The sequence below is a fragment of the Pseudophryne corroboree genome, chromosome 7 (genome assembly GCF_028390025.1).
Source record: "Pseudophryne corroboree isolate aPseCor3 chromosome 7, aPseCor3.hap2, whole genome shotgun sequence".
In the NCBI taxonomy this organism is placed as follows: domain Eukaryota; kingdom Metazoa; phylum Chordata; class Amphibia; order Anura; family Myobatrachidae; genus Pseudophryne; species Pseudophryne corroboree.
In genome coordinates, this window is record NC_086450.1 from 140,896,495 (window position 1) to 140,919,929 (window position 23,435).

Consider the following 23,435-nt stretch of genomic DNA (forward strand, 5'->3'; position numbering starts at 1 on the left):
TGCAATTCTGCTGTTTATCCCTATAAACACATTAAACTTTTTTTTCACTAAAATGGTTGCATGTATGGCTATGGCCAATGTCTATGCAATGACATCACTAATAGTTCCATTATGATGTATTAATAATACACTGCAGCTTATTCTGTTACCTGAGACACTGAAGAGTCAGCAACATTATGAGGAGCTTTTGTTATTATTAGTTTTTCTTTGTAGTGTAATTGTAAATGAGTGTAAATAGGATATTATTACCATAGCATAAATAGATTAAGTAGAGATAAGGAAAGGGTTGAGCTGTGGGCAGCATTTAGGAGCCGCATATGTAACACCAGTTCCAGCTGAAAGGTAAGTGCATGGTTACTTATTTGTTGTACTTTATTTTTAAAATCAGAGCATCTTGCAGTTCTACTAGTCTTGATTCTATTAATCATCCATATATAGGATATTAGAGCAGATCTCAACACCATTGCATGCTTTATAGAACGTAATTCCTATTTTCATTATCTGCTGCTCTTTTTCTGTGGAATCAGGGCTAGACTAACCATGGGATGGATAGAACAACAGCTCCAGGCCTTCGCATAAATATCGTTATCTTCATTATACCATTTGCCACTGATTTCCTGCACTCCCAATTCCATAATGCCTGCATTCTGTGCTGTAGCTAAGCAGTGGGTTGATTTGGACTGTCGCCATCTACAGGACGGCCTGATGTTGCCCCCTCCTTGCCTCTGTCAGGTCTGTCTGATGCAGAATCCCCACTTACTGTTGGTAATGGCAGAGTGCTTACTCACCTAGTAGGTGGACTGGAAACAGACCTTTGGGCCCTTCAAAATATTTTAAAACTGTTATTGTAACATTTACATTGCTCAAAAGGAGACTGACCTATAAGCTCCAGTTAAAATTACCTGAAAATGTGATTTTTATTTATTTTTAACAACTGAGAGCTAACATGGGTATTCTGCAGTGAGAGCAGGCACAGATGACCTTATCACCGGGGTTTACCTCAACACGGGGATCCTGGAAGCTGCCATCCTGTGCTGCTGTGATTGTGGGGCCAAGAAATGTTAAACATGTTTCCTGGGCTTACTTCTAAAATCCTGGATTGTCTACGGCAGCTTGGCGCTGTCAGCGGAGCCACACGTTGTAGCACACGGCTGCCATTAGGGAAAACGATGTATATGTATTGGATAAGATTAAATGCCAGTTTAGTCAATAGGTCTTAACACTTACATTGTCATTTGGGTCTAAGCACCTATAGAGCTGTACGAATGAAACAGTAAAGAAGCTATTTGGGCATGCAGCTATTTTCCCTGGAATCCCTTTCTCCCCTCCCAGGTCTGTTCCAGTAGTTTTAAGGTGCATACACATTTAGCAATATAGTAAGGGGTCTATTTACTAAGCCTTGGATGGAGATAAAGTACCAGCCAATCACCTCCTAACTGCCATGTCACAGGCTGTGTTTGAAAAAATAAGAATTTACTTACCGATAATTCTATTTCTCGTAGTCCGTAGTGGATGCTGGGGACTCCGTAAGGACCAAGGGGATAGCGGCTCCGCAGGAGACTGGGCACAAAAGTAAAGCTTTAGAACTACCTGGTGTGCACTGGCTCCTCCCCCTATGACCCTCCTCCAAGCCTCAGTTAGGATACTGTGCCCGGACGAGCGTACACAATAAGGAAGGATTTTGAATCCCGGGTAAGACTCATACCAGCCACACCAATCACACCATATAACTTGTGATCTAAACCCAGTTAACAGCATGATAACAGAGGAGCCTCTAGAAAAGATGGCTCACTACAGCAATAACCCGATTTTTTTTTTGGTAACAATAACTATGTACCAGTATTGCAGACAATCCGCACTTGGGATGGGCGCCCAGCATCCACTACGGACTACGAGAAATAGAATTATCGGTAAGTAAATTCTTATTTTCTCTAACGTCCTAAGTGGATGCTGGGGACTCCGTAAGGACCATGGGGATTATACCAAAGCTCCCAAACGGGCGGGAGAGTGCGGATGACTCTGCAGCACCAAATGAGAGAACTCCAGGTCCTCCTCAGCCAGGGTATCAAATTTGTAGAATATTACAAACGTATTTGCTCCTGACCAAGTAGCTGCTCGGCAAAGTTGTAAAGCCGAGACCCCTCGGGCAGCCGCCCAAGATGAGCCCACCTTCCTTGTGGAATGGGCTTTTACAGATTTTGGCTGTGGCAGGCCTGCCACAGAATGTGCAAGCTGAATTGTACTACAAATCCAACGAGCAATAGTCTGCTTAGAAGCAGGAGCACCCAGCTTGTTGGGTGCATACAGAATAAACAACGAGTCAGATTTTCTGACTCCAGCCGTCCTGGAAACCTATATTTCCAGGGCTCTGACAACGTCTAGCAACTTGGAGTCCTCCAAGTCCCTAGTAGCCGCAGGCACCACAATAGGTTGATTCAGGTGAAACGCTGAAAACCACCTTAGGGAGAAACTGAGGACAAGTCCTCAATTCCGCCCTGTCCGAATGGAAAATCAGATGAGGGCTTTTACAGGATAAAGCCGCCAATTCTGACACGCACCTGGCCCAGGCCAGGGCCAACAGCATGACCACTTTCCATGTGAGATATTTTAACTCCACATATTTAAGTGGTTCAAACCAATGTGACTTTTGGAACCCAAAAACTACATTTAGATCCCAAGGTGCCACTGGAGGCACAAAAGGAGGCTGTATATACAGTACCCCTTTCACAAACGTCTGAACTTCAGGGACTGAAGCTAGTTCTTTTTGGAAGAAAATTGACAGGGCCGAAATTTGAACCTTAATGGACCCCCATTTCAGGCCCATAGACACTCCTGTTTGCAGGAAATGTAGGAATCGACCTAGTTGAAAATTCCTCCGTCGGGGCCTTACTGGCCTCGCACCACGCAACATATTTTCGCCAAATGCGGTGATAATGTTTTGCGGTTATATCTTTCCTGGCTTTGATCAGGATAGGAATGACTTCATTCGGAATGCCTTTCTCCTTCAGGATCCGGCGTTCAACCGCCATGCCGTCAAACGCAGCCGCGGTAAGTCTTGGAACAGACAGGGTCCTTGCTGGAGCAGGTCCCTTCTTAGAGGTAGAGGCCCCGGATCCTCCGTGAGCATCTCTTGAAGTTCTGGTTACCAAGTCCTTCTTGGCCAATCCGGAGCCACGAATATAGTGCTTACTCCTCTCCATCTTATAATTCTCAGTACCTTGGGTATGAGAGGCAGAGGAGGGAACACATACACTGACTGGTACACCCACTGTGTTACCAGAGCGTCTACAGCTATTGTCTGAGGGTCCCTTGACCTGGCGCAATACTTGTCGAGTTTTATAAACATGTGGAAGACTTCTGGGTGAAGTCCCCACTCTCCCGGGTGGAGGTCGTGTCTGCTGAGGAAGTCTGCTTCCCAGTTGTCCACTCCCGGAATGAATACTGCTGACAGTGCTATCACATGATTTTCCGCCCAGCGAAGAATCCTTGCAGCTTCTGCCATTGCCCTCCTGCTTCTTGTGTCACCCTGTCTGTTTACGTGGGTGACTGCCGTGATGTTGTCCGAATGGATCAACTCCGGGTGACCTTGAAGCACAGGTCTTGCTGAGCTTAGAGCATTGTAAATGGCCCTTAGCTTCAGGATATTTATGTGAAGTGATGTCTCCAGGCTTGACCATAAGCTCTGGAAATTCCTTCCCTGTGTGACTGCTCCCCAGCCTCGCAGGCTGGCATCCGTGGTCACCAGGACCCAGTCCTGAAATGTGCGGCCCTCTAGAAGATGAGCACTCTGCAACCACCACAGGAGAGACACCCTTGTGCTTGGTGACAGGGTTATCCGCTGATGCATCTGAAGATGCGACCCGGACCATTTGTCCAGCAGGTCCCACTGGAAAGTTCTTGCGTGGAATCTGCCGAATGGGATTGCTTCGTAGGAAGCCACCATTTTTCCCAGAACCATTTCATTGATGTACTGAGACTTGGCTCGGTTATAGGAGGTTCCCGACTAGCTCGGATAACTCCCTGACTTTCTCCTCCGCGAGAAACACCTTTTTCTGGACTGTGTCCAGGATCATCCCTAAGAACAGAAGACGAGTCGTCGGAATCAGCTGCGATTTTGGAATATTGAGAATCCAATCGTGCTGCCGCAACACTACCTGAGATAGTGCTACACCGACCTCCAACTGTTCCCTGGATCTTACCCTTATCAGGGAATCGTCCAAGTAAGGGATAACTAAAATTCCCTTCCTTCGAAGGAGTATCATCATTTCGGCCATTACCTTGGTAAAGACCCGGGGTGCCGTGGACCATCCATACGGCAGCGTCTGAAACTGATAGTGACAGTTCTGTACCATAAACCTGAGGTACCCTTGGTGATAAGGGTAAATTGGGACATGAAGGTAAGCATCCTTGATGTCCCGAGACATCATGTAGTCCCCTTTTTCCAGGTTCGCAATCACTGCTCTGAGTGACTCAATCTTGAATTTGAACCTCCGTATGTAAGTGTTCAAGATTTTAGATTTAGAATCGGTCTCACCGAGCCGTCCGGCTTCGGTACCACAACAGTGTGGAATAATACCCCGTTCCCTGTTGCAGGAGGGGTACCTTGATTATCACCTGCTGGGAATACAGCTTGTGAATGGCTTCCAAAACTGCCTCCCTGTCAGAAGGAGACATCGTTAAAGCCGACTTTAGGAAACGGCGAGGGGGAGACGTCTCGAATTCCAATTTGTACCCCTGAGATATCACCTGAAGGATCCAGGGGTCTACTTGCGAGTGAGCCCACTGAGCGCTGAAATTCATTGAGACGGGCCCCCACCGTGCCTGATTCTGCTTGTAAAGCCCCAGCGTCATACTGATGGCTTGGCAGAGGCGGGAGAGGGTTTCTGTTCCTGAGAACTGGCTGATTTCTGCAGCCTTTTTCCTCTCCCTCTGTCACGGGGCAGAAATGAGGAACCTTTCGCCCGCTTGCCTACGAAAAGACTGTGCCTGATAATACGGCGTCTTCTTATGTTGAGAGGCGACCTGGGGTACAAACGTGGATTTCCCAGCTGTTGCCGTGGCCACCAGGTCTGAAAGACCGACCCCAAATAACTCCTCCCCTTAATAAGGCAATACTTCCAAATGCCGTTTGGAATCCGCATCACCTGACCACTGTCGTGTCCATAACCCTCTACTGGCAGAAATGGACAACGCACTTAGACTTGATGCCAGTCGGCAAATATTCCGCTGTGCATCACGCATATATAGAAATGCATCTTTTAAATGCTCTATAGGCAATAATATACTGTCCCTATCTAGGGTATCAATATTTTCAGTCAGGGAATCCGACCACGCCAACCCAGCACTGCCCATCCAGGCTGAGGCGATTGCTGGTCGCAGTATAACACCAGTATGTGTGTAAATACATTTTAGGATACCCTCCTGCTTTCTATCAGCAGGATCCTTAAGGGCGGCCATCTCAGGAGAGGGTAGAGCCCTTGTTCTTACAAGCGTGTGAGCGCTTTATCCACCCTAGGGGGTGTTTCCCAACGCACCCTAACCTCTGGCGGGAAAGGATATAATGCCAATAACATTTTAGAAATTATCAGTCGTTATCGGGGGAAACCCACGCATCATCACACACCTCATTTAATTTCTCAGATTCAGGAAAACTACAGGTAGTTTTTCCTCACCGAACATAATACCCCTTTTTGGTGGTATTATCAGAAATGTGTAAAACATTTTTCATTGCCTCAATCATGTAACGTGTGGCCCTACTGGAAGTCACATTTGTCTCTTCACCGTCGACACTGGAGTCAGTATCCGTGTCGGCGTCTATATCTGCCATCTGAGGTAACGGGCGCTTTAGAGCCCCTGACGGCCTATGAGACGTCTGGACAGGCACAAGCTGAGTAGCCGGCTGTCTCATGTCAACCACTGTCTTTTATACAGAGCTGACACTGTTACGTAATTCCTTCCAACAGTTCATCCACTCAGGTGTCGACCCCCTAGGGGGTGACATCACTATTACAGGCAATCTGCTCCGTCTCCACATCATTTTTCTCCTCATACATGTCGACACAAACGTACCGACACACAGCACACACACAGGGAATGCTCTGATAGAGGATAGGACCCCACTAGCCCTTTGGGGAGACAGAGGGAGAGTTTGCCAGCACACACCAGAGCGCTATATATATATATACAGGGATAACCTTATATAAGTGTTTTTCCCCTTATAGCTGCTGTATTTTTAATACTGCGCGTAATTAGTGCCCCCCTCTCTTTTTTAACCCTTTCTGTAGTGTAGTGACTGCAGGGGAGAGCCAGGGAGCTTCCCTCCAACGGAGCTGTGAGGGAAAATGGCGCTTGTGTGCTGAGGAGATAGGCTCCGCCTCCTTCTCGGCGGCCTTTCTCCCGCTTTTTACGGAAAACTGGCAGGGGTTAAATGCATCCATATAGCCCAGGAGCTATATGTGATGTATTTTTCGCCATCTAAGGTGTTTTCATTGCGTCTCAGGGCGCCCCCCCCCCAGCGCCCTGCACCCTCAGTGACCGGAGTGTGAAGTGTGCTGAGAGCAATGGCGCACAGCTGCGGTGCTGTGCGCTACCTTATTGAAGACAGGACGTCTTCTGCCGCCGATTTCCCGGACCTCTTCTGTCTTCTGGCTCTGGGACCCATCCATGGCTGGGCCTGTGATCGTCCCTCTGGAGCTAATGTCCAGTAGCCTAAGAAGCCCAATCCACTCTGCACGCAGGTGAGTTCGCTTCTTCTCCCCTTAGTCCCTCGATGCAGTGAGCCTGTTGCCAGCAGGTCTCACTGAACATAAAAAACCTAAAACTAAACTTTTCACTAAGCAGCTCAGGAGAGCCACCTAGTGTGCACCCTTCTCGTTCGGGCACAAAAATCTAACTGAGGCTTGGAGGAGGGTCATAGGGGGAGGAGCCAGTGCACACCAGGTAGTTCTAAAGCTTTACTTTTGTGCCCAGTCTCCTGCGGAGCCGCTATCCCCTTGGTCCTTACGGAGTCCCCAGCATCCACTTAGGACGTTAGAGAAATCACAGTTAGGAGTTGATTGGCAGGTACTGAGGGGTCTATTCATGAAGCAGTGAAAAGAATGGAGAAGTAAGACTGTGGAGAAGTTGTCCATGGCAACCAATCAGCTGCTCTGTACAACTGTATAGTATCAAATTCTAAATGTTACTTCAATGCTGATTGGTTGCCATGGACAACTTCTCCACTGGCTCACTTCTCCACACTTTTCTCTGCTTCATGAATAGACCACTTTATCTCCGTGCACTTTATCTCCATCCAAGGCTTAAGCTGGCCATACATCAGAAAGATATTGTTCCAACCAGCCAACTAGTTGGCAAGTTGGAACGATAATCTGGCAGTGTGTGGGAGCAAACGATTATCAGCCGTTTGCTCCCACACGCTAAAAAACGGCCAAAAACGGTCTGTCCAACTAGTTGGGAAAATCAAACCTGTTTGATTTTCCCAACTAATCCTTCAGGTGTATGGGGAATTGAACGATAAGTAGGCGGACACTGGCCAGCAGTGCCCGCCTACTTCTTTTCCTTCACTGCCGGATGGTCTGATAGATCCCCGGTAGCGGCAGAACTGTGGAGCTGGAGCCGGGCCGCGATGAGTTCAGGGGCAGCTACGGCAGTCCATCACTGCTGCCCGGCTGCCCCTAATATCACCATGCACCCTCCCCCGCATTGACACCGGCGCAGCGTGATCTGATCACAATGCACCCCTCCCTCCATAACCTGCGATCATCATGAAAGCTCCCCATGGCAGAACCCCTGTGGCGGCAGCAGGAATGCGGGACCCTCGGCGGCGGTAATACGGGAGTCACCACAAGATCAGTGACAGCGCGGATGCGGGTGACACAGGTGCAGAGAGAGGTCCCCGTACACTGCAGCAGGCTACCGCTGCCTCCTCTCCCTGCTGTACAGCTCAGGTGACAGTGGTGACCAGCAGGCTCAAAGAAGCGGCTCCAGCATGGCGGGCCAGGTGTGATGCGGGAGACAGCTGCCACCTGCTCTCTCACCTGGGGCAACGATAGCAGGGTGCATACGCGCACGCAGGGGGGTTTCCGAGTACCTGGAAACCCCCCCTGCCCGCCATTACCTCAGCTTTTTTTTTCTACTAGATGTAAGAACGGAGGCTGCAGGCTGTCTGCAATGCCGCAGCCGTAGCCTCCTTATATTCAAACTTAAAAGATATATTGATTAAATGTAGGCGAGCTGCAGCGCACAGCTCACCTTAGGCAGCGGCAGCTCCCATGGGGCTTTGACAGAGAGCGCCTGGTGAGGCGCTGACTCCGGCAGCAGGTCAGGTGTATGTCTGTCTTGCATGCCGGGGGGATGGCGGGTGGTGCCGTCGGGCGGCCGTGTGTGGGGACCCGGCTGAGAACTCACTTCGCCTTCTCTGTGATGTCCCGATAGCAACAGCAGCAGATGTGTGACTGATTGATATGTGTGTGTGTGTGTGTGTATTCAGAGGGGGGGGGGGGGGGGGAGCATCTTTAATAAATGGGTTGTATATACATGCACAGTGTATATATACACCATATATATATATATATATATATATATATATATACATACACACACACAGGTGTATATATACACACACACACTGCACTATGTATAAACTGTGTATATATATATATATATATATATATATATATATATATTTTATTTATTTTTTTTGTTCCACTGTGTATGGCTATATAACCCATGTACTAGAGAGATACAGGATAAGAGATGATGAGAGACGGGATGAGGGATATGTACACTGGATGATCATCCGGCTACAAGGGACCCACTGCAAGCTCCAGTCACATGGAGCTCCTCCTCACCACGGTCCATCCTGCTCCAGGCCGCCAAGGAAAAGGACCTCCTCACCGCGCTCCATGCCTGGTGTCCTCCTGACAGCAGCAGGATGAACACACTGGCACATGCTATGGTAGCAAGATTGCAGAGGAGAGGGGTGCAGATTTGATGTGAGTTTATGACAGGTGACATTCCATTCTTCCCTTCACTATCATCAGGGAGTCCCAGCTACAAACCCTGCTCTGGAAGGGGCTCTCCTCCTCTACTGACCGAAAAAGGGGGATATCCAATTATCCGCAGTAATTTACCGCGGGTAATGGATTCACCGGGGGCTATCCAATTTGCTGACGCTTATACCAATGCCAGTATTTATCAGGGATTATTTAAGGCACGCGAAGCATAATCCGTGATAAATGCCCGTTTCATCTGCGAAAAATACATAGCTTTTCAAGGAACCTAGGGTGGTCATTCTGAGTTGATAGCTCGCTAGCAGTTTTTAGCAGCCGTGCAAATGCTATGCCGCCTCCCACTGGGAGTGTATCTTAGTTTAGCAGAAGTGCAAACGAAAGGATCGCAGAACGGCGGCAAAGGTTTTTTGTGCAGTTTTAGAGTAGCTCAAAACCTACTCAGCGCTTGCGATCACTTCACACTGTTCAGATCCGGATTTGATGCCACAAACACGCCCTGCGTTCACCCAGCCACGCCTGCGTTTTTCCTGGCACGCCTGCGTTTTTCCTGGCACGCCTGCGTTTTTCCTGACACTCCCTGAAAACGGTCAGTTGACACCCAGAAACGCCCACTTCCTGTCAATCACTCTGCGGCAACCAGTGCGAATTATAGAATTATAATTTGATATTGTGAGAAAAAAGAAAAAAAAGTGAGATCTACAATTAAAATCAATTTCTAGATTACATTTAAATGACAGAGACTGACATAATATAAATATTTCATGTATCAGGTTTACGCCTGAAACAGTAGCAATACTTTGCCACCTGGCTTTATCCCATTTGGATACATCATTTGATACACTTTTTCTACACAAGCTGAAACAGTATTTATTACAGTGTTCTTTTATGAATAATCTAAACATATACAGATCTACATGGGCGCATCTAGAGAGGAGGAGGCCTGTGTGCAGGCTCCGTCTGGGCTCCCTGCTGTCTAACTGGCCTGTCCCGGAGTCTAGAGCGCATGTGCAGATCTCAGAGAAAATCGCACTGCACAAATTTTCCCAGTGATTTGGGATGTGTGCGCTATATAAATAACTGGTAACTAATAAATAAATATGTGTATCTGGCACTATACTGGGGACATTATGTGGACATTGGACCTGATTCAGACCTGATTGCTGCTGTGCGTTTTCGCACAGTGGACGATTATTGATAGACGGCGTATGTACCGCAAAGCGCGCGCGTGTCACCAAACAACAATAGGCATAGCCGAATAGAAATCAGAATTTTTTTTGATCGCTAGGCGTATGCAGTTTGACAGGAAGCCAGCATTTGGGGGTGGTAACTGTCAGTTTTCTGGGAGTGTCCGGAAAAATGCAGGCGTTCCCAAGCGTTTTCTGGGAGGGAACATCACAAGTTGGACAGAAGTTGGCAGGTTGGTTGGTCTGATGAAAAGTTGGTTAGATGTGTGGAGCACTGGTAAAAAGTTGGTTAGATGTGTGGAGCACTGTTTTAGTTGAACAGACAAGTTGGATGGTTGGAAGTTTGGAGTGTTAAGCTAGCCATACATCAGACCAACTTTTCTCCAACACTCCAAACTTCCAACCATCCAACTTGTCTGTTCAACTAAAACAGTGCCCCATACATCTCACCAACTTTTTACCAGTGCTCCACACATCTAACCAACTTTTCATCAGACCAACCAACCTTCCAACTTCTGTCCAACTTGTGATGTCACCGAAGTAGGCGGACAGTGCCTTCCTACAGTTCTTCAGTTTTGTTTTGTTTTTTTCATTTCAAAACATGCAGAATTGTCTTTTTTTCAGTAAAACTGGGCTTTTCTTTCCATACATTTATTAGATTTACTTGTTTTTATACTGAACTATGGATACCAGCATGGTTGGGCTGCCAAGGATATATATATATATATATATATATATATATATATATATATATATATATATATATATATATATATCAGATGTAGATATTCGGCACTCCCAATGTAGTAAAATGTACAGCTTGCCTGGTGCCCTCCTGAGCTTCAAAAAGCAAACATATCACAAATGATAGGCGGCACTCTAGGACTTTTCAAAAATCAAGAACATACGTGACCCTGTTCTGACAGCTTAACGTTTCGGTTTCGGTCATTTTCAATCCGCCACACTTTGCTGGCGGAATCTAATAAAAAAAAATTAAAAACATGTTTTTTTTTGGTGTTTTTTTGGGTGGGTAATAGCATATCTATTTATATTAGAAGGGATTAGGTACTTGGTTAGTCTTTTTTGGAGGCACAAGTATTATTTATATATTTTTTAAAAGATTATTATTATTATTATTATTATTATTATTATTATTTTTAAATGGAATGGGAAAAACCTGAAAAAAAATTGCGTGGGGTGCCCCCTCCAAAGCATAACCAGCCTCGGGCTCTTGAGCCGGTCTTGGTTCTAAAAATCCGGGGGAAAAACGGACAGGGGATCCCCCGTATTTTTAAAACCAGCACCGGGCTCTGCGCCTGGTGCAAAAAATACGGGGGACAAAAAGAGTAGGGGTCCCCCGTATTTTTTACACCAGCATCGGGCTCCACTAGCTGGACAGATAATGCCACAGCCGGGGGTCACTTTTATACAGTGCCCTGCGGCCGTGGCATTAAATATCCAACTAGTCACCCCTGGCCGGGGTACCCTGGGGGAGTGGGGACCCCTTCAATCAAGGGGTCCCCCTCCCCAGCCACCCAAGGGCCAGGGGTGAAGCCCGAGGCTGTCCCCCCCATCCAAAAGCTGCGGATGGGGGGCTGATAGCCTTGAGAAAATTAAAAGAATATTGGCCCTCATTCCGAGTTGTTCGCTCGGTATTTTTCATCGCATCGCAGTGAAAATCCGCTTAGTACGCATGCGCAATGTTCGCACTGCGACTGCGCCAAGTAACTTTACTATGAAGAAAGTATTTTTACTCACGGCTTTTTCTTCGCTCCGGCGATCGTAATGTGATTGACAGGAAATGGGTGTTACTGGGCGGAAACACGGCGTTTCAGGGGCGTGTGGCTGAAAACGCTACCGTTTCCGGAAAAAACGCAGGAGTGGCCGGGGAAACGGTGGGAGTGCCTGGGCGAACGCTGGGTGTGTTTGTGACGTCAACCAGGAACGACAAGCACTGAAATGATCGCACAGGCAGAGTAAGTCTGGAGCTACTCTGAAACTGCTAACTCGTTTGTAATCGCAATATTGCGCGTACGTCGGTCGCAATTTTAAGAAGCTAAGATTCACTCCCAGTAGGCGGCGGCTTAGCGTGTGTAACTCTGCTACATTCGCCTTGCGAGCGAACAACTCGGAATGAGGGCCATTGTTTTTTTCAGTAGTACTACAAGTCCCAGCAAGCCTCCCCCGCAAGCTGGTACTTGGAGAACCACAAGTACCAGCATGCGGGAGAAAAACGGGCCCGCTGGTACCTGTAGTTCTAATGGAAAAAAAATACCCAAATAAAAACAGGAGACACACACCGTGACAGTAAAACTTTATTTAACACATGTCGACACACACATACTTACCTATGTTGACACGAAGCAGTCGGTCCTCTTCTCCAAGTAGAATCCACGGGTACCTGAAAATAAAAGATAATTATACTCACCTGATCCAGGGTCCAGATTATAATCCACGTACTTGGCAAAACAACAAACCGAACACCCGGACCAAACGGACTGAAAGGGGTCCCATGTTTACACATGGGAACCCTTTCCACGAATGCAGAGACACCCCGGTCACAGCTGTCACAGAAGTGTCTCTTCAGCCAATCAGGAAGCGCCACTCTGTGGCACTCACCTGATTGTCTCCGTGCGCGTCTGAAGTGACAGAAGGCTTGCGGAGGGGGGCCGCGGGGGGGGAATTAGCGGTGCGGGAGCCGGTGCGGGCGGAGGGAGGCGGGGGGGGGGGTGAATTGCCGGTGCGGGAGCCGGTGCGGGCTGGAGCTGGCCCTGGTGGTGGTGAGGGGGAAGGGGTGCCGCGATCTTGGGGGGCAGTGACTGCAGGAGGGGAGCAGAGGTCCCGCGATCGCTGGTGATATTCGGGGGGTGCCGCGATCGTGGATGATATGCGGGGGGTGCCGAGATCGCGGGTGATATGCGGGGGGTGCCGAGATCGCGGGTGATATGCGGGGGTGCCGCGATCGCGGGTGATATGCGGGGGGTGCCGCGATCGTGGGTGATGTGTGGGGGGTGCCGCGATCGCGGGTGGGGTGCGGGGGGTGCCGCGATCGCGGGTGGGGTGCGGGGGATGCCGCGATCGTGGGTGGGGTGCGGGGGGTGCCGCGATTGCGGGTAAGCTGCGGGGGGGGTGCCGCGATCGCGGGTGGGGTGCGGGGGGTGCCACGATCGTGGGTGGGGTGCGGGGGGTGCCGCGATCGCGGGTGGGGTGCGGGGGGTGCCGCTACCGCAGGTGGGGTGCCAGTGATCGGGGGTGGCGTGCGTGGGTGCAGCAATCATGGGTGGGGTGCGGGGGGGTGCCGCGATCGTGGGGTATCGCGGGAGGGGTGCCACTGCTGGGTGTCCTGTGACAGCGGCAGCCCGGCAGCAGTGATGTGCTACCGTAGCTGCCCCTGCACCTCCTCCCGCTCAGCCGCCGCCGCCGCTCCACAGGGTCCGCTGGGACCGGGGCAGCCTGGCAGCAGTGATGAACTGCCGCAGGCTGCCCCTGGTCCTCCTCCCGCTCCGCCGCCGCTCCACGGGGACCCGCTGTGACAGGGGCAGCCCGGCAGCAGTGATGAACTGCCGCAGCTGCCCCTGCACCTCCTCCCGCTCCGCCGCCGCTCCACGGGGACCCGCTGTGACAGGGGCAGCCCGGCAGCAGTGATGACCTGCCGCAGCTGCCCCTGAACCTCCCGGCTTGTGCTGCCCAGTAGGCAGTGATCGGGAAGAAGTAGGCGGACACTGCTGGTCAGTGTCCGCCTGCTTATCGTTCAGTTGGGGGGAAAGTTTCCCCTACACCTGAACGATTAGTTGGGAAAATCAAACAGGTTTGATTTTCCCAACTAGTTGGACAGACCGTTTCTGGCCGTTTTTCAGCGTGTGGGAGCAAACGGCTGATAATCGTTTGCTCCCACACACTGCCAGATTATCGTTCCAACCAGCCAACTAGTTGGCTGGTTGGAACGATATCTTCCTGATGTATGGCCAGCATGAGAAAAGTTGGTCTGATGTATGGCTAGCATTTAGATACACCCCTTATCTCTCAAATGAGAGATACACCCCTTATCTCTCATTTTCCCCCTCCTGAGCGATATACTTTAAACTGGGCGATATAGTTTACTATATCGCCCAGTGTGTATGCAGCTGACGACGAGCGATGCGCAGCCCTGAGGGTCATTAACGACCCTCGGTCTCGGCCATGCATGCAGCTCAATTTGGACTCATCGACCAAAGCTGCATGCTCCGGCCAGCTGCGGCATGATGTCACTGTGCGATATCGCAAGTGATATCGCACAGTGTGTATGCCCGCCTTCGGGCGGCCCGGCCCAGGAGGGGATAGACTAGGTGATGTCGCTAACCGACCACATCGCCTAGTGTGTACCCATCTTAATTGTGATGTGTTACAGTATCGTACACACGTGACTTACTGACAAGGTGGGCTATGATGTCAACAGTGTATGGCATAGAGTAGGCAGAAGGGTGGCAGACACTATACCTTAACTCATGATCAATATCCTGAGCGGAGGGAGAATATAAGAGGCCCATGCCTTTTACTATAGTCCTAGCACTAATACAATACATCTTGCCAGGCTTATAAAGAGAACCCTCTATTGTTATTGACCACACATGTTTCTACTACAGTTAGGGTACATTGGAGGGGGATGGTGGAGGGGGTTAATGCTTCTTATTCCATTTGCTGGCATTTATCACTTGAGACTGCATTAGGGAAGCTTACGGTGACTTAATAGGCCAGTAAACATGTTGTTAGCAAAAACAGTTGTACGTATTTTCTAATGGCAAGAAACGCCAGCTATGCGAGGCCTAAGGAACTGGTATATGTCTGCAAGCAAGCACAGCCTCAGTTCTTATATAATTGCCATAAGAGTGCAAATACTTTTCTTCTTGAAAGAAAATCATGATATAGTGTTACTCACTTAGAAACAGGGATTTTAAATCGGTTCCAATATGCGAGAACAAAATAGAGTATGCTTGAGATGTTCTTTGAAGATATGCACAAGAAGCTGATTTCAGCCACATATGAAGATATAATTGCTTAGAATACATTCAGGAATAAGAAATAATTGAAGTGCTTCATTTTTCTTATCCAGATTTAAGCACCTTGTGAAACTCAACAAAAGTCTTTTCACTGATGAACCAACATGCCAGATTAGCCAATTATAACACCTAATTAAAAGAACTTAATCATCTTGCAATAGTAAAACCACTTATCGCAGCATTAGTCTGAGTAAATCCCAGTATGACTTTCCCTGCAGAACTTCTGTCATTTGATTAAAACAAACTACTTCATTATAGCCCTATTCTTGATATTATAATCCAAGTGGCACTTCCTGTGATAAAATAAGTGTATTTCTCTTCCTTACAATTATTTAGATCAATACAATTAACAATAAAGTAGAATACAATGGTATATCAAAGAGGGTGACCAATCAATAGCAGGTAATTATATTAGCATGCTAAGCAAATTAACTCCATCTACTATTAAAGCCCTTGCAACAGATTTTTACTTTAATTAAGCAACAGACTTTAGAATGGGAAAGCTTCCCAGATGTGTATGCATATATTATATGTACATGTACTTAATGTAAGCTCCCACTTATAATCGTGTAATTATACTCATTTATTTAAGTACTTATGAACCCCTTTTATTTAAACTTTTTTGATGGCAGCTATCAAATGAGCTAAATAAAGTGACACATATATAAGTGGAAGCTGTCTAACTAGCACTGTGGATATTCAATGTCAAATGAAACGGTTACGTTTTAGTTATTTATGCAAATGAGACCGTTTGAAATAAAAAAGGATTTTGGTAGTTAAAAAAAAAAAAAAAAACCCTATCTGTACACACATAACTGGTACTGACCATAGGATTAAAAGTTTATACAGGTTGAGTATCCCTTATCCAAAATGCTTGGGACCAGAGGTATTTTGGATATCGGATTTTTCCGTATTTTGGAATAATTGCATACCATAATGAGATATCATGGTGATGGGACCTAAATCTAAGCACAGAATGCATTTATGTTTCATATACACCTTGTACACACCGCCTGAAGGTCATTTTAGCCGATATTTTTTATAACTTTGTGCATTAAACAAAGGGTGTCTACATTCACACAATTCATTTATGTTTCATATACACCTTATACAAACAGCCTAAAGGTCATTTAATACAATATTTTTAATAACTTTGTGTATTAAACAAAATTTGTGTACATTGAGCCATCAAAAAACAAAGGTTTCACTATCTCACTCACTCAAAAAAGTCCGTATTTCGGAATATTTGGATATGGGATACTCAACCTGTACACATAAGCTGAGAGGAAAAGAAGAAGAAAAGAATGACAACCGAAAAGTCGGGGGGGTCTAGCAGACACCAGAAAATATTTTACTTAAAAGAACAAACCTGTAAGTAATGGTTTTTGCTTTTAGAATGTGGTTACAAATGGAATGAAAAGTCTTGCAGTAGTAATATAGGTATATTATATATACATATACATATGTATCATATATGTATCTAACAAATTTCCACTTGTTGGGGCATGGTAGCATTAGTGGGTAAACCAGAGGTTCTCAAACTCGGTCCTCTGGGGCACACACAGTGCATGTTTTGCAGGTCTCCTCACAGAATCGCAAGTGAAATAATTAGCTCCACCTGTGGACCTTTTAAAATGTGTCAGTGAGTCATTAATACACCTGTGCACCTGCTGGGTTACCTGCAAAACATGCACTGTGTGTGCCCCCGAGGACCGAGTTTGAGAACCTCTGGGGTAAACAAATGTATTGACCAAGATCTTCCTTTAACCCAACCCCTCTGCAAGTCGCAATGTTCCAATGATCGTGGTCCGAATATATCTGTCACCGATGTTTGAAAAATGTATATTTTATAAAAAAATTATGCTGGATAAGTTTTATAAAAAGATGTTCTTATCCTAATCCAATCACAAAAAAAATAGGATTTTAATACCTACCGGTAAATTCTTTTCTCTTAGTCCGTAGAGGATGCTGGGGACTCCGTAAGGACAATGGGGTATAGACGGGATCCGCAGGAGACATGGGCACACTATAAGACTTTGAATGGGTGTGAACTGGCTCCTCCCTCTATGCCCCTCCTCAAGACTCCAGTTAGAGAACTGTGCCCAGGGAGACGGACATTTCGAGGAAAGAATTTATTGTGTAAACACAGTGAGTGTCATACCAGCTCACACCTCGAACATGCCGCAGAACGTGGCATTCAATAGAACACCAGCCAACGGCATAAAAAATATACAGCAATATGCTGACAGAATATGTTACACAACCTGTGTGTCAACACAACCAATAAGATACCGCATGCCATGGCATGAACAACGTCAGCAACAGCCTGACTGAAAAGGAACACAACAAGAGTGTAACCATAACCAATAACTGCAGACACAGTACGCACTGGGACGGGCGCCCAGCATCCTCTACGGACTAAAAGAAAAGGATTTACCGGCAGGTATTAAAATCCTTTTTTCTCCCACGTCCTAGAGGGTGCTGGGGACTCCATAAGGACCATGGGGTCTATACCAAAGCTCCAGACCGGGCGGGAGAGTGCGGACGACTCTGCAGCACCGATTGAGCAAACATGAGATCCCCATCAGCCAGGGTATCAAACTTGCAGAACTTAGCAAAAGTGTTTGAACCCGACCAAGTATCCGCTCTGCAAAGTTGAACCGCCGAGACTCCTCGGGCATCCGCCCAAGAGGAGCCCATCTTCTTAGTAGAATGGGTCTCCACCGACTTCGGTAACGGCAATCCAGCCGTAGAACGCGCATGCCGAATCGTATCACAGATCCAGCGTGTACTAGACTGCATAGAAGCAGGCGCCCCAATTATGCTGGGAGCATACCGGACAAACAGAGCCTCTGTTTCCCCAATCTGAGCCGAATTGGCGACATAATATTCAAAGCCCTGACTACATCGAGAGACTTTGAAGCAGCCAATGCTTAAGTAACCACAGGCATCAAAATAGGCAGGTTCCTGTGAAACACAGAAACCACTTTTGGCAGAACTATTTTCCGAGTTCTCAATTCCGCTCTATCCACATGGAAGATCAAACAGGGGCTCTTGTGAGACAAAGCCGCTACTTCCGACACCCGCCTTGCGGACGCCAAGGCCAATAGCATGACCACTTTTCAAGAGAGAAATTTTAACACAACCTTTCATAAAGGTTCCAACCAGTGTGACATAAGAAACTGCAACACCACGTCAAGGTCCCACGGTGCCAATAGGGGCACAAATGGAGGTTGGATGTGCAGCACTCCTTTCACAAAAGTCTGAACTTCCGGAAAGGTGGCCAATTCTTTTTGAAAGGAAATCTATAAGGCCAAAACTGCACTGAAATGGAGCCTAACTTTAGGCCTGCATCCACACCTGCTTGCAAAGAATGGAGAAAAACGACCCTGCTGAAATTCTTCCGTAGGAGCCTTCCTGGATTCACACCAAGACACATATTTTCTCCAAATACGGTGGTAATGCTTTGCCATTACTTCTTTTCTAGCCTGAAGAAGTGTGGGAATGACAACACTGGGAATACCCTTTCGGGCTAGGATATGGCGTTCAACCGCCACGCCGTCAAACGCAGCCACGGTAAGTCTTGATACACGCCCGGATGTTGCTGTAACAGGTCCTCTCGTAGAGGAAGAGGCCAGGGATCTTCTATGAGTAAATCTTGAAGATCTGGATACCAAGCCCTCCTTGGCTAGACCAGAACAATGAGGATCGCCCGAACCTTTGTTCTTCTTACGTTTATCACGTTCAGAAAGAGTGAAAGTGGAGGGGGGACACAGACAGACTGAAAACACCCAAGGTGTCACGAGGGCGTCCACTGCTATAGCTTGAGTGTCCCTTGACCTGGAACAATATCCCTGAGATCTCTCGTTGAGGCGAGACGCCAACAAGTCCAATTGAGGCACTCCTCAAAGACTTGTCACTTCTGTGAAAACTTCTCGATGACGACTGTATTTCTCCCGGATGGAGATCGCGTCTGCAGTGAAAATCTATTTCTCCGTGGTCTACATCCAGAACGAAGACTGCTAATATAGCGTTTACCTGTCCTTCCGCCCAGCGGAAAACTTTTGCGGCTTCTGCCATTGCCGCTTTGCTCCTTGTTCCGCCCTAGCGGCTTACTTACGCCACTGCTGTTAAGTCGACCGGCAGAATTAAGACGGGCTGATCACGAAGAAGATGTTAGTTGAAAATAGCTCTTAAATCAAGAATGCTTATTGCAGACAAGCTTCCCAGCTTGACCTTTTCCCCTGGAAATTCTCCCCCCAGAAAGACTGCACCCCAGCCTCGATCTAATCCTGGATCCCGAACCTTCGTCCCTCTAGGAGGTGAGAACTGTGCAGACACCACAGGAGCGATATCCTGGTCGTTAGGATTATTTTCCGGTGCATGTGCAGGTGAGACCCGGGCCACATGTCCAACTGGTCCCGTGAAAACCACTCTGGCATTTGACCTGCTCACCGAAAAGGCCTCTTAAGCCACAACCATCTTTTTCATCAACGGAACATCTTGATGGGTTGTCACTGCAAATCTGATCCGACTCCGGATCCTCAGATCTCTTACCACAGGAAAAAACAAACTTTCAACAGTTCAATACCTAATCTTATTCCCACCTCCGACATCTGCGTCGTTGGGATCAACAGCGATTCTCTGTTGAAGAACTGTCAGAGAGAATCAACGATTTGTTTCTTGACCTCGCCATAGTCAGGAGAGCGTCCCAGTACAGAATAATAATGGCTCTTACTATTGAAGGAAAACCATCATACTGCCATCACTCCGGTGAAATGGCAATGACAATCCTGGATAGCAAACCCAGGTAAGCTTAGCGCGGATGAACTGCATTTAAACCCACTTTCTTCTTTTACGTGTTGGAGATCCCTGCCGGAGAGATTCCAACCTGTAGTTCAACTTCTTAAGTAGAGATCTTTTTTTTTTTTTTTTTTTTATGACAGGGACAGCAGGACAATGTCCTGATCCTGACGCAATTCTGGTATGGCGTCGCATACTACCTCCCCTTCCAGAGGAGAATCGGTAAGATCTATTTGAAAAATCAGTGAGGGGAATCATCCAGGATGTCCCCCTTTGGATTTTATTTTTAACTCACTGGTCCAAGTCCATTCCAGGACTGATTGAAGAGTATTAGACGAGTTACCACCGGTGTGGGCTCCAGCAAGATAGATCCAGCGACATGCGGTGGATGTGGTAGAAACAGAAGACTATATCTGCTTCTGCAAACCTGTAAAGGCTGCAGACCTCTTACCTTTTCACCTTCCACTATCTGCAAAGAAAGGGAAAAAAGAACGGTATCCAACCGGTTAAAATGACAGCATCCCACAAAAGAATGCGTCATCCACCGTTGTGAGGGAACCCATCTCAAGAAGGTAGACTTACCAGTGGTATCTGCCGAGATTAACTTAACCAAGGCATCCCCAAACACCGGTTACACCTTCATAGGGAAGATACTCCAGTATCTCTCGGAGTCAGCCTCAGCATTCCCTTGGTGAATCCACAACGCCCTCCCAGTCGAGAGGGCCATGGAAATGGCCCGCGCACCCAAGAGTCCCATACCTCTTGAAATCGCACGGCAGCCTGCTGCAATGTTCTATAGAAGACCCAACTTAAGAAATATCCCGAATCTCTCTAGCATAAGTCTATCGGATGCCAAGGTAACCGACCATTTTTGCACTCCCCGGTGCGTATGTAATGCAAATATCATCAAAGCATATAATTAAAATATGACTTAGCTTCCTGTATACGATCCTTTGTGACAGGACCCCGGGCAGACCAGGGGTTGACATTCACTTTATTCTATCCGCGGCGGGAAAATAATAAATACTCGGACTCCTCGTGAGGATTTGAGCCCATCTCGTCACGGCTGACCTAGAGCTTTATCAACAGAGCGACCAGCACATGAGAAGGAATAATGTTACTTCAGCATTCATTAGAAAATGTAATATGAATATACATATTTCAATATATATATATATATATATATATATATATATATATATATATATATATATATATATATATATATATATATATATATATATTTACATATAAGTATTCAGTCCGGAACCGCAGGGTCATTAATGTGTTCTGAATGTGTATGACCATGTACAGAATGCCCAAGTTGTGGATCTAACCAGGAAACCTTATGGTCGACATAAAACATAGTATTCGTCGACAACAGGGAGTAGTAACCAGGCAAAATAACATTATTGCGACCCCGAGGGGTCTGAGGGAAGTATATACACATAATTTTAATATCACTCCCCCAAAAATACATGTTACTTTACACCCTGTAATAACAGTTGGTGCCGACAGGGTCACTCACATACTACTGTGTCACCCATACAGTCTTTACTTTTGAAAAAGCATACAACTACCGACCTGCTGACACTTCATTTACTGAATCAAGTACCATCAGGAGTCGGCAATGCCGACAGAGGGATTCCCATAGCTGTTTTGTGGCAGAGCACTCACACATGTCGACACATGTGTACTAGAAAGCTATAATGGGTATACCTGACAGGGAAAACACAGAAATGTATTTACAACTCATTTACTACACGCTCATTATAGTATATAGTGCTACATTTTTCATCTATAACTGCACTAAATCACTGTGCCCCCCCTCGTTTTTCACTGCTAGCTGTCTAACAGTGCTTTGGCGGGGACAGGGTCTCTGTGAGGAGAAAATGGCGCTGTATCGAGTTGTGAGGGCTAATCCACGCCCCCTTCTCGGCGCGCTTCAGCCCCGCTATAATTTTTAATTTTTATACTGGCGGGGGTCCGTATACAGTGCCTATGCACTGTATACATCTTTTGCCAGGCTTATTGAAGAGGTATATTGCTGCCCAGGGCGCCCGCCCCTGCGCCCTGCACCCTTGTAGTGCCGCTTGTGTGTGGGAGCAATGGCGCGCAGCGCGACCGCTGCGCGGTACCTCCGAGACTCTGAAGTCTTCTGCCATCATTGAAGTCTTCTGTTCTTCTAATACTCACCCGGCTTATTTCTTCTGGCTTCTGTGAGGGGGCGGCCCCCGGGAACAAGCAGCTAGGCGCACCAAGTGATCGAACCCTCTGGAGCTAATGGTGTCCAGTAGCCTAAGAAGCAGAGCCCTTAACTCAGAAGAAGTAGGTCTGACTTCTCTCCCCTCACTCCCACGAAGCAGGGAGCCTGTAGCCAGCAGATCTTTCTGAAAATAAAAAAACTAACAAAGTCTTTTCAGAGAAACTCAGGAGAGCTCCCCTAGTGTGTGTCCAGTCTCTTCTGGGCACAGAATCTAACTGGAGTCTGGAGGAGGGGCATAGAGGGAGGAGCCAGTTCACACCCATTCAAAGTTTTATAGTGTGCCCAGGTCTCCTGCGGATCCCGTCTATACCCCATGGTCCTTACGGAGTCCCCAGCATCCTCTAGGACGTGGGAGAAACAACAATTTCTGAGGGGTTTTTTTGTTTGTTTTTTAAACATTAGCCAGTTATGGGTTCATAGCTCTATCTTAGCAAAGAATATCTCCAATTTTAGCCATTACCTTTTTCTTAGTGTCAGTCAAATGAGAGAGGCCAAATACCGTTGCCACAGCACCACTTCCGAGGATAAGGGTCCCTTTAATTACATTTCGGAAAGCCATTTCTTCCTGATGAAAAACAACAGAAACAATACAATATGTTACTTAAATTAGAATTACTGCAGACTTGTAATGCACAGCGATAATATCCTATGTAAAGTCAGAACAAAACGAAATGAAGACACAGATACATCTCCCAACTCCATCCATCAACAAACTGCACCGAGCGTGTCAGTAGGAAAAAGCTTTATTATTAAAAAATTGAATTTGTGTGATTCTATACAGTGGGGGTCATTCCGAGTTGATCGCTCGCTAGCAGTTTTTTGCAGCCGTGCAAACGCATAGTTGCCGCCCACGGGGGAGTGTATTTTCGCTTCGCAGGAGTGCAAACGCCTGTGCAGCAGAGCGCCTGCAAACACATTTTGTGCAAAACAAGACCAGCCCTGTAGTTACTTATCCTGTGCGATGATTGCTGCGATGAGTGACACGGTAATGACGTCAAATACCCGCCTAGCAAACGCCCGGCCACGCCTGCATTTTTCCAAACACTCCCAGAAAACGGTCAGTTGACACCCATAAACGCCCTCCTCCTGTCAATCTCCTTGCAATCTGCTGTGTGTTTGGAATCGTCGCTAGAAC

The 23,435-nt window shown here is 47.2% G+C and overlaps 1 protein-coding gene across 1 annotated transcript in view; it reads right to left on the minus strand.

The window, feature by feature from the left end:
* Nucleotides 1-23,435, minus strand: part of GPD2 (glycerol-3-phosphate dehydrogenase 2) — a 368,081-nt gene that overhangs the window by 277,566 nt on the left and 67,080 nt on the right. Inside the window, exon 2 of the mRNA XM_063933701.1 lies at nt 22,761-22,865. Coding sequence (XP_063789771.1) covers nt 22,761-22,859 — 99 coding nt within the window. The 5' untranslated portion in view covers nt 22,860-22,865. The remainder of the gene's footprint in view (nt 1-22,760; nt 22,866-23,435) is intronic.